General features: G+C 35.1%; 1 protein-coding gene across 1 annotated transcript in view; it reads right to left on the reverse strand.

The window, feature by feature from the left end:
• LOC150089271 (spatacsin-like) overlaps positions 1–12,477 on the reverse strand; it is a 542,060-nt gene that overhangs the window by 139,214 nt on the left and 390,369 nt on the right. The window contains exon 16 of the mRNA XM_090389930.1: positions 1,152–1,357. Within this exon, the coding sequence (XP_090246056.1) occupies positions 1,152–1,357 (206 nt within the window). The remainder of the gene's footprint in view (positions 1–1,151; positions 1,358–12,477) is intronic.

Below are 12,477 nucleotides of genomic sequence, written 5' to 3' on the forward strand. Positions count from 1 at the left end.
AATGCTCAATACATTCACGTTGATATCAATATTTGTAAAATAATAAGAGAAGTTTATCTCAATATAGTATGTAGAACACTTCCGTATGATACTCCCAGAAATTAAAATGAAAAAAAAAAAAAAAAAAAAAAACGAAAAACTTACATTAGACTAACAAATAGTTGTATGAAACTTAAATAGGGATTATTTGTTTTCGCACATGAGCGTAAAAAATTGAAGAATTACCTGGAGAATTCCAGGTAATTCTTCAATTACCTGGAATTGATGAATTCAGGTAAGAATTCCACTGAAGAATTACCTGGAGATCAATATTTAAGGAATTGGTAGTGGATATTCATAAAGTTGCGTAGGGCAAGGTTTCTGAAACCGGAGGGTGGAATGCAATGAGTTATTTAATTTAAATGGAAAGAGGTCTTTAATATACAAAAGGAAAAGATTGGGAGAAAGAACTGAACTGTGGGAACACCAGCATTAGTCGAGAAGTTAGAAGAGGAGAGAGAGAGAGAGATCTACTATCATCCAGAGTGTGAGTGGTCAGAGAGAAAACTGGATACCCAATTGCAAAAAACAGTTAGCAAACCACAATATAGAAGATTATTTAGAAGACCTTTATGCCAAACAGGGGAAAGCTTTTGAAATGTCAAGGGCACTGCTTTAGTTTTGCCAAACGTTTCCACTGAAGTTGTTCACTGATGGATAACAAAAGCCTGAATATCATCAGTGGATCGACACTAACCAAATCAAAGGCTTTTCACTGTGTTTGGCATAAAGGTCTTCTAAATAAGCTTCTATATTATGGTAATCATGCTCAAGTACAAACAAGAACTTTAAAAAAAAACAAAATTAAATTAGATTTCCAAGGAAAACCTAAATTAATAAATTTCATGAGAAAACTCATTATGCAGCATAATTAAAAAAAATAATCACTTAATTAACAACATAATCCACTGAAAAACAAATGTTCTTGCAAAGGTTTTTTTTTTTAGTGACAGTGACAAATGGGCCTGGAGTACTGGGGTCCATAGTTTAACAAATAGATATTTACAGTATACCCAGTATAAAATAAAATATAAGTACAAATTCAGTAGCTTTCGGAACTCGAAGAAGATTTTTTTTTTTTTTTTTTATTATTATTATTGAAAATATCTTACCTAATTCTGGTATGACAGAATGTGGATTGCAGTCCGAATTCCTATGGATCACATCATGAACAACTGAACAGATTAAAAGTAGCAAACGAAGATAGAAAGAGTCCTGTCCAACCATTTCCATAAATAATATGCAGGCTGCAGTAACATTTTTGCTGACATAATGATGAAGTGCAAGTGACACTACTTCTTTGCACACAGCTCTGGTTCTACAAGATGATACATATTTAAGATTAATACACACGATTAGTCCTCCTCCCATCAGAATTAGTCATTTTTGCTGGTAACATAGCTTTATATCCAAATATAATGAATATAATTTAATGGGAAAACTTCATTCAAAAATACAGATTTCTTATATTATAATAAAATAGCACAATTGTCACCAACTGTATATTGGAATTTGAAAATGATAGATAAATTGTCTATAAGATTCCAATCTTCTCTTTTTATTTCTGAAAAAAAAAAATTTCTTTTATTGAATTTTATTTGCGGTATAAAAATTTAAGCCATTTTTCTAATGGACTCAATACTCATTAAGGGTATTTTTTTTAATTAAAAATTTATTTTTATCTAGTTTTGAAGTGATCAAGCACCTGGGTAAAGGTGATGTAAATTGAATAACATAACAAATGAAACTTTTATTAATTCTGCTCAATTAAAAAAAAATTGTAGTCATGAAACTATTAGTCACTTCCATTTTCATGTTTATAAACGTACCCATAATTAATGCACTCATATCAATAAGGGGGCTTAGAGGGGAACAGTTATCCTGTGTGTTATCAGACACTCAGCCTAAAACACTGATGGATCCAATATCTCTCTATTACAGAAGATTTAGGAGAAGTCCGGTTGGCCTGCCTCCCTAAAATCCACTCATGCACACCTTCTCGATGGTAAGCCCTGTTATGTCACTTAGGTGGCAACGAACGTGTAGAGTGGTTCTCTTCAAGACGCCTGGTCAGCATGAAGAGGAAAAGACCAAACCCTCCAGCATATGACAGCACGACAAAACAAATGGCCCTCAGTCCCCAGCAGCTTTCACTCTCCCTCTTACGGCAGCGAGAGGATCAGAGTGGAAGCAGAGGGTGCTAAGAATCTCTGGGTACGACCAGGCTGCCATGCATGGAAACTGAACTTGGCCTGTTATAACGTACGATCACTCATCGGTGAAGACAGGATATTAGAGCTGGAATTAGAAAATGTGAATTGGAATACCATCGGTTTGGCTGAAACAAGAAGAAGAAATGAATCACTTATAAGTTTATCAAGTGGAAATCTGCTGTACACCAATGGAAACAGTGAAAGGAGTGAAGGTGGAGTTGGGTTTCTGGTCCATAAAGATTTTTTAAAAACAACATTTTGGAATTCAAAAGTACATCACTAAGGGTGTTAAGGCTAATACTCAAGATTTCTAAGAGGTACAAGCTAAAGATTATAATGATTTATGCACCAACATCGAGCCATGATGATGAAGAAGTTGAAGAAATGTACACCGAAATTGAGAGTCTTCTAGATGAGCAGAAAACCCACCACACAATTATTATGGGGGACTTCAATGCTAAGGTTGGAAAAAGGCAAAACAGTGCAGAAAGAGGAACTATAGGAAATTTTGGAATTGGTGAAAGAAATAAAAGAGGTGAAAGATTTGTGGAATTTGCAGAATCTCAAGGACTGTCAGTAATGAACACTTTTTTCAAGAAAAGGGTGAACAGAAAGTGGACATGGAAGAGTCCAAATGGATTAACTACTAATGAAATCGACTTCATCCTCACTAACAGAAGATATATTGTGAATGATGTTACTGTCCTGAATAAGGTAAATGTTGGAAGTGATCGCAGAATGGTAAGATGAACACTTGATATAGATGTAGGAAAGGAAAGGTAAAAACTGACTCGAGTAAATAATACAAAGGTCTTTCAGATAACAGAGGAGGAGAAAAAGCAGTATGTACTGGAACTTAAAAACAAGTTTGAGCTTCTGCAGACTGCTCAGGACCAAGATATCGACGAGGAATATTACAATTTTCTGAAAGTGATAAAGCCCAAGAAACCTATAGGGAAACAGAAATCCAAAGAAGAAAAAATTAGTCAAGAAACACTTGTCATGATGAACCGAAGACAACAAATGAAGAGCAAGAAAAACACTGGACAGGGAGAAAATTGAGTATACTAAGTTATGCAAAGCCATTAGAAAGAGACTCAGAGAGGACATAAGAAGATTTATCACAAGAAAAGTAGAACAAGCATTAAGGGAAAACAAAGAATTTAAATCAGCAGCCATGAGCAGTAATACAGAAAGACAAATGATACTGAAACTGAAGAATAGCGATGGTGTACTTATAAACAGCAGAGAAGGCATAATTCAAATAGCAGAAGACTACTATAGAGAATTATACAAGGAGCGAGGGAATGATACCAGCAGTGGGGAAGATGGATTGCAAAGTAGCAACACATACGACATACCCGATATTCTTCCTGATGAGGTAGAACATGCATTGAAGAAAATGAAGAATCAGAAAGCCCCGGGGGAAGATGAAGTTACTGTAGAGTTGTTAAAATTGGGAGGAAGAGACATAACACAAAAACTGGCAAGGCTCTTCACAAAGTGCATTAGAAAAGGTGTGAAGCCTAAGCAGTGGAATAATGCAATCATAGTTTTGCTGCATAAGTTATGGGATTACTTGTTATCCCACATCTACAAGTTGTTCACAAGGGTCATTACTAACAGATTAGAAAGAATACTTGATGAGAATCAACCGAAAGAGCAAGCTGGCTTTAGGACAGGATTCTCAACTATGGATCACCTTCACATATAAAACACCATTATGCCTGGCATTTGTGGATTATGAAAAGGCATTTGACTCCCTACAGCATAAAGCAATGTTTTGGGCACTGGAAAGACAAGGCATAGATACCCCATATATTATGATTTTGAAGAAAATATATGAGAGTGCTACCTCCTTTATTAGACTAGACAAAGACAGTAGTAAATTTAAAATCGAGAAAGGAGTTCGACAAGGAGACACAATATCTCCGAAGCTGTTTACTGCTGCCCTTGAGGAAGCTTTCAGAAGATTAGACTGGTCACAGAAAGGAGTCAATGTGAATGGAGAGTACCTAAACCATTTACGATTTGCAGATGACATTGTGGTTATAAGCCACGATCCCAAAGAATTAGAGGAAAATCTTAATCAGTTATGCACAGTTAGTAAGGATTTTGGACTGAAGATGAATATGGCTAAAACAAAAGTAATGATGAACAAGTATGCCACGGAATGGGAAATAAGGATTGAAGGAGCAGTAATTGAAAAGGTGGAGTCATATATAGCAATCATGTTATTACAGCTAATAACTTATCTGGGACAAGTTATTAGCTGTAATAATGATAAATGGCTGGAAGTCAAGAGAAGAATAAATTTTGGATGGATAGCATTCAGGAAATATAGTCACATACTGAAGAGCAATATCCCAGTTTGTCTGAAACGTAAAATAATGAATCAATGTACACTCCCCACCATGACTTATGGAAGTGAAACTTGGGCACTCACCAAAAGAATGGAAGAGAAGCTGAGAACTACACAGCGAAGAATGGAACGGATCATATTGGGAATCAGACTGTTAGATAAGAAGAGAAACATATGGATTAGGCAGCAAACTCAAGTAAAGGACATTCTTATCAAAACTAAAGAACTAAAATGGTCTTGGGCAGGACACATAGCTCGAAGACATGATGACAGATGGACAAAGAAAATAACAGAATGGTACCCAAGAGGAGCTAGAAGAAAACCTGGAAGACAAAGGCGGAGATGGATAGATGAAATTCATGAGTTTTCGGGTAGTAAGTGGATGGCCAGTGCTCAAAACAGAAGGAACTGGAAAGTTGCTGGAGAGGCCTTCATCCTGCAGTGGATTGAAAATGGCTGATGATGATGATCAATAAGTTTTGTCAAATAAATAAATAAACAATAATTAATGATAATATCTTAGACTGGAAAAATTTTATATAATAATTCAAACATAAAATGATTGGTAGCTAATTTATTGTAGCAATAGTGACAGCTGTGCAATAAGAGTTGCAAATGTGCACACAAACAGAACACAAAAATATTAACACTAATGGGGTGCCTCCAATCAGCACTTCTAAAACAACTCAAGTAAGAAAGAGCGATATTTAGGAAATAGAGCAGCCATAATTCTACAAAGGCAATTAACATGCAATAGATATTTTGTTCATGGCGCTACTGGAGGCACATTGTCTCCAGTAAGGCCATGAACACTATAGGGTTAAAATGAATAAAAGGTATACTGAAGATTAACAATTCCAATTAACACTTTTATACCCTATATGAATTTTACTGCAAACTGCAACATGATGATGATGTTATAGCAAACTATATATGCTTATAATTTGCTGAAAAATGAACAGATGGCAATAAACAATTGGTTCTAATTGTTAATATTCAGTCAAAAACATCACACATTTGTTCTTTTTTCAAACAAAAGTACAGTGAATTTTCAAAATAAATTGCTCTTTTGAACAATGATAGTATGATAATAATTTGAACAATGCTAATACTGGCATGCACAAGGTCTGGTTAAAGTATTCCAGGAATGATTTCATAAGTAATTAAATATCTTTATAGCTTTGGTCACCTTCAAATTTGGCAGCCGATACTGAAGCATTTCTGGAACAGATTTACTTACACTGATTTTAGTACTTACAAGACCCAAACATGTCCCAATTAGTGGAGTTTTAATATTTGGGAAAAAAATAAGTTACAGTGAGAGTAAATACAGAAGATAGAGGATGTTTCACCTGAAGGATCTGTTTTTCTATCAGAAAATTCCTCACTGATAAAACAGCACGTGCAGTCATGTTGTTATGTGCAATGCCCATTTATCAGAACACTGTTTCCCACCTCAAGTAATTTTGAAATTAAAGGTAAAACATCAGACTGACAGTTTGGAAAAATGATTTCTAAGTGGACAACAATTTCTTTGTCAATAAAAAACATGTGCATGGTTTTGAATTTTTACTTGCACCTCCACCTTTGGTTGGTCTTGGATAATTCTTGCACTGTTTGCTCTGCCATTTAATCTCAGGATTGTTCTGCAATACACTAGTTTTGGTCCACATAATTAGGTTACCCAGGAAGTTGGGTTCTGCTTAAAATCTCTACAAAAGTTGATGTAGACTTGTACTCAATTTAGCTGTCGTAAGTCAAGTTGGTGAAGATAAAGAAAGCCAACACGAGAACCATGGGAATCATCGGCTAACTTATCTTTCCCGTATATCTTTCTTTTCCTATTATAACTTACCTGAAAAATTATTTTCCCAATATCGCACTCTAGCGCTGCTTGCTTGGTAAACAATAAACAGGTAAGCGTTAACAATCTGGAGCAGAAGTCGAGAATAATACATTGATTGATAGATAGGAATGGCAAACGATGTACTGATTGGTGCGTGAACACAACAGATGATAACATCAGTTTAATTGCCCTAATCGCACATGCCCTAATGAACACTTTCCATAATGGTGAAAAAAGGTCAGGTTACCTCCACTTGAATCCCTCCCAATGTGGAGGAGTAATCAGACCTTTTTTTCCTAAAAATCACAAGTGGACTAGTGCATAAATTGTTTATTCACAAAATATAAATTTTTTATTACTGCATTTTTATTTTTAAAGACACTTTCAGACATCTTCAGTTGTCATAAGTCAAGTTGGCAAAGTTAAAGAAAGCCAACATGAGAACCACGGGAACCATCGGCTAACTTATCTTTCCCGTATATCTTTCTTTCTTTCTTTTCCTATTATTTCCTAACCTAATCTTTAAGGTTAGGTCAGGAAATATAAGCAAACCTTTTCTATTATTTCCTAACCTACCATTTAAGGTCAGGTTATGAAATATAACGAAAAATAAAGAAACCGTTTCTTTTTTTTTGTAACCAACCTAAATCAATAATATAGTAAAAACACTCATGAACTCCAAAAATCTGCTTTTAATAATGAGTAAAAAACAAAAATGAATGGAACGGAACTTTTTCAGAAAAAAAAAAAAAAAAAATTTCATGAATATAAATCATATAGTTGGACCTCAATAGCTATTTGCAATTTAATTAATAATATTCTGAAAAGTATCTTCATGATTTTTCCCATAAATTTCATGCCACATATATTCATTCATGTGACCTGTCAACATATTTTACAGCTAACAGTTAGTCGTTTAATCACACTTTTCAGTCTCTTCCACTGGGCTTCGATGTTATTCGTATGTGTTCCTGTATGTGGATCTACAAAATGTTCCGTGCGTTTCACTGTTAAATGTTATTATTGTTATTATTATTATTAGCCATATGGTGCAAGGAAGCCTGAGGTATGCTGCACCAGCCAAACAGCTCAGGACCCTGGGTGTGCCAAGCCCATACTGACCAGATGTGAGATGTTTGTAATTCTTTTTTTCTAAGGGCATAATATACCTATATCCACGCCATTCAGCTGTTATTATTATTATTATTATTACTATTAGCCACATGGTGCAAGGAAGCCCGAGGCTTATGCTGTACCAGCCAAAAAAAATTCCCATGTTACCCTGAGAGAGAGAGAGAGAGAGAGAGAGAGAGAGAGAGAGAGAGAGAGAGAGAGAGAGAGAGAGAGAAGCAGAAAGGAATCACCAAGAAAGAGAAGAATGATGATATCCAGCTCAGGACCCTGGGTGTGCCAAGCCCATACTCACCAGATGTGAGCCCCCGGGGGGTTATGATGGTAGTATTTTTCTTCACTACTTTTCTGATAATGCGTAAAAGAGTTTTTGCTTTCCGATTTTTCATGAATTTCATGAAGACGAATTTTGATTCTCTTTCAAATACTCCAAACACCCATTTCTTCTTAGCAGTTAAATTTCGTCCTCTGTGATGTTTTGGTTTTACAATGCAATTTCATCTGCTTCTACAGTTTCCCCTGATCCACCCAACTTAATGGGTTTTTAACAACTGCAATTTGCAAATATCTCTTAGTTTCTTTTTAAACTTAATTGCTGTTGCTTTCAAAATTTCCAGATGGCATGCTGTCGTAGTTACTGGCATGCACATTGACCAAAAGTATATAATATAAATTATTTTTTTTAATGAAAGTTTTGTATTTTACATAAAACTATGTTTTAATAACGAAACTCATGCAGAACATTTTTTACAATACCAGAACTTTCTGCATGACTCTTTTCGTGATTCAATTAGTTTAAAATAATCATTGCACTTAAAACAGTACAATTTCGGTCTTATTAATTTAGTTTTCATCAAAAAATCAAGTAATGTTTTATTTTCCTTACAAATTTCTTCCATCTTTAAAAGATTCATCACTACTATTACCTGTTTACTGTTCATTACAAAACTAAACATGTACCTTCTTTTTAATTTTTTTTTATGAAAACCCCAAACATGAGAGGTATTAGAACCTATAGTACTTAGTACCGTGAATGGGTTGAAGGTTGAGAAGACAAAAGATATTTATTGACATTAGACTTGAACTTCTGTAGACTGTAATTTTCAAGAAATACATATGAAGGAAGGTTGTTCCAGAAAAAGGCAGTTGAATGAACAAACGAGGAAAATGAAAAGTTGGTTCTATGAGTTTGAAGTTGGACAGTAAATGGATATTGGCTGGTGGCGGCATGTGTTTGGACTGTTTTGAGAGAGAGAGAGAGAGAGAGAGAGCAGGAATTATAGAAGCCAATTCAGAAGAACAGTGCCCATGGAAGTATCTATAGAAAAGGCATGCAGCAGAAACAGTACGTCTATGAGACAGAGTGGAGAGAGAGAGAGAGAGAGAGAGACTCTGTTAGAGAGGAGTCATTAATTAACCTAACTGCCCTCTTCTGAATGGAATCTAGAAGCCTGAGAGAGGTTTTGGGAGCACCGCCCCAGATGTGAGAACAATATTCCATGGTAGGACGAATTTGCGATTTGTACGGAAACAGAATGAACAGCTGTTTGGAATAAAAGTAATGCCGAGAGTGAAAGAGAAAACCAAGTTTTTTAGATGCAGAGGAAGCAATATTTGTAATGTGCTTGTGCCAAGCGAGATTAGAAGTTAGGGTAATCCCCAAAAGAGATATATCATCTTGTCTAGAAATCGGAGTGTCACCAAAGGTAAGCATAGAAGCAGAAGTCTATTTACTCATAAATAGACATCATAATGCTTACCAATACCTACACAGTAGCTTGTTGTCTGTCACGCCTACCACCAATCATTTCATCATTTGCCAAGCCTACCTGTCAATCAATATATCAATCTCGACTTCTGCTCCAGCCCGATAACATCTACCGTCTATTTACCGAGCGAGCAGTGTGAGAGTGCAGTATCTGGAAACAAATTTTCAGGGTAAGTTAGCTGACATTTCCACCGGTTCTCGTGTTAGCTTTCTTTATCTTAGCTGTCAAGTTTTTTGGCACCGTCTTCAAACAGACCATTTTTGGTTTAAAAATAATAGCTAAACTTTTGCAAACACTTTATTTAAGTCATCTGAAACTTTTCTGCTATCATTCTGATCAATATATTATGTTGATTTTTTTAAAATATTTTTATCAGTTTTTGTTGTTGCCAAAAAGATAAAAAGATGGAGGAATCATCAAAGGGAACTGTTATTTTCTTGAAAAAGGTTTGTACAAATTGAAACTCATACTTTCATCATTTACTTACCATAAACTTCTGGTAACAAGCCATAAATTTTGTTGCAAGTTTTTCTTCAAATTTGCCAGAAATTTTAGGGACAAGTTTTATGTTTTTGAAGTAAAAATACTTTAATTAACATTTACGAAACTATAATAGACACAAAAACATAAAAATAAAAATCACTATAACAATGAATGAATAAACATAATAACATGCTTTGGCAGGGTTTTTTTTGATGATCATGGGAATTTCTACATGGCTTTTAATACTGGTTGCAATATCACCACTTTTCCTTAATGGAAGCCTTGAAATAGTGAAAATATTGTTTGGTCTCCAGAGGAAAGTTCTAGAGACCCTATATATCTTCTATGTGTAATGTGTGGGCAATGCCTTTTGAAGTTATGATGGAATAATACTGCAAAAGATCCAATACTCCCAAAATTTCAAGGGAACAGCTTTATTAGGTTTTTTCCTGACCAGCTACTACACACAGACCACAGGACTAAACCTCCTCAGTATATCTCCTGAGGAGTTTTAGCTCAGTATATCTCCTATGGAGTATATCTCCATATGAAATATACTGAGCAGTTGTGTATTACTTCACTGTCTCTACTCTGCTAGCTGTGACTGGAAGTGGCCTGAGTAGTGTACTCAGGCTGCTACAAGGAGACAAAGCCAGGATTATGCTATGACACAGTTGCACATATTCGTGCTGTGTGCACACTGTTATTTACAAACTCCATTCATCTTAATCAATGTATAAGAATACTCAAATGAACAGAACAAACTTATTTGTGAAAAAAAAATTTTTTTTCCAATTTCATTGCACAAATATACATGGTCTTAGTTCTAATCTCAATGATTTCCATGTCAGAGAAATGGTAAATATATTGTGCAAGAAGGATGGGTGGAATATGACCAGGGTTTTTCTGCCAGGGGCCAAAAAATAGTTGACATTGTACAGCAGATATCATCTTTTAGGGGCACAAAAGGTGATAGTTGTACACGCTGGCACTAACAACACCAAGAATAGGAGATCTGTGGACATGCCAAACAAGAACAAGGCAACATTGAGAAAAAGTTGCGAGTTAGGATTAAATTTGAAAGTGTCTGCAATTCTGTCCAAACATGATAGGAGGGAGTATATGATAAGTCTTGTTAAACAAATCAGCCCAGGAAAGATTATGCAAGGCTCATGGGGTTGAATTTTTTGCAGCATGGTTTGTGGTTGATAACAGGAGAAATTTCTTCTGCAGGGAGTGGATATGCTTAAATAGAAAGGGCGCAAGATATCTGTTGATGCTATTGAGGCACTGTTAGGTGGGTCAGAAAACTGCTAACTTGAGGGAATACACAGACTAATAGATTAATAGCCACAAGCAGAGGTGAAAGGGAATCTTGCTCTGCTTCTATTAGAACATGCATCAGCCTGGAAAGCAAGGTGTAGGGCAGGGGTGGACAACTTAATTTGTGATGCGATATACATTTTTTCTTCAAAATGTGCCGCAATCTACCATCTCAAGAATTTCATTGCACACGGTTAAAAAAGTTAATCAACACATATTGAAAAATGTTGTTTATAAATTTTAAAATTAAATACAATTCAGAATTCTTATTTTATATTCATACGTATTTAAATTTTTAATTTATGTGAAGTTTGTGTCTTCATGTAATCTGCTAAGCTTTCAAAATCGGGGATATACTTGATAAGGCCAACAGTAAAGAATCTTCTATATGTAAGTCCGTAAGAGAACAGCGATTCTTCGTCTTTGTTTGTTTCAAATGCAAATACAGGACGACCATCACTAATTTGGCAGCGTTTGGACCTGTGGGGTGCTGGATTAGTGAGTTTGCCAGATCACAGGTGGCTATTTTAACACATACATTTTACCCAACAGCTAACCACCTCCTTCTGCCTTTAACACAGTGACTGCCAAGCTAGTTTAAGAAAAAAATTCCCCAGGGGCCAAAAGTATTGTAGGAAATAATTTAATTAATAATTCTGAAATAAATATTGTAATGTCAGTGTTTAATTTTTTCGCTTAAAATATACAAAAAAAAAGTCTTTTTTTATGTCGCATATATGTGGCCATGTATGTTAGTTACTTTACTTCTGGTGAAGCTGTGTTGGCCAAATACATGTGACACTATTATAGCATACATATGAAGGTTGTTTGTGATTAGTTTATTGCATGTGCGGCGAGCACTGCAATAAAACTAATTACAATAAAATAAATAAACATCGCAATAAGTTTGTCAGTATTGGTAGAGATTTTGTGAAAACAATTACGTTAGTGCGCTGTATTATCCATCATATTGTGTTGTTTTTCAGCAAGTTTGTATGTGTGTTGTAAAACAAAAAAAATCTAAAAAGCTAAAAGAAAATTATATGACCTAACTGACGTCCCAATATTGCAACAGAAATTATTGAAATATGGTATAAGGGGAAGACTCAATCAACTCCTAGCAAATTATTTAACCAAGAGAAAAATAACAGTAGAAGTAGAAAATACAAAGGGAAAATCTTATAATGTAAAGAGAGGAGTACCTCAGGGCACACATGCTGGGGCCAATCATGTTCAACATCTATATAAATGACATATTCGAAGTAATTAAGAACTCCTTTATAAAAATTTATGCAGATGATATAATCTTAT

Source organism: Mastigoproctus giganteus, chromosome 2 (assembly GCF_048544385.1).
Source record: "Mastigoproctus giganteus isolate SK-2022 chromosome 2, ASM4854438v1, whole genome shotgun sequence".
NCBI lineage: Eukaryota > Metazoa > Arthropoda > Arachnida > Uropygi > Thelyphonidae > Mastigoproctus > Mastigoproctus giganteus.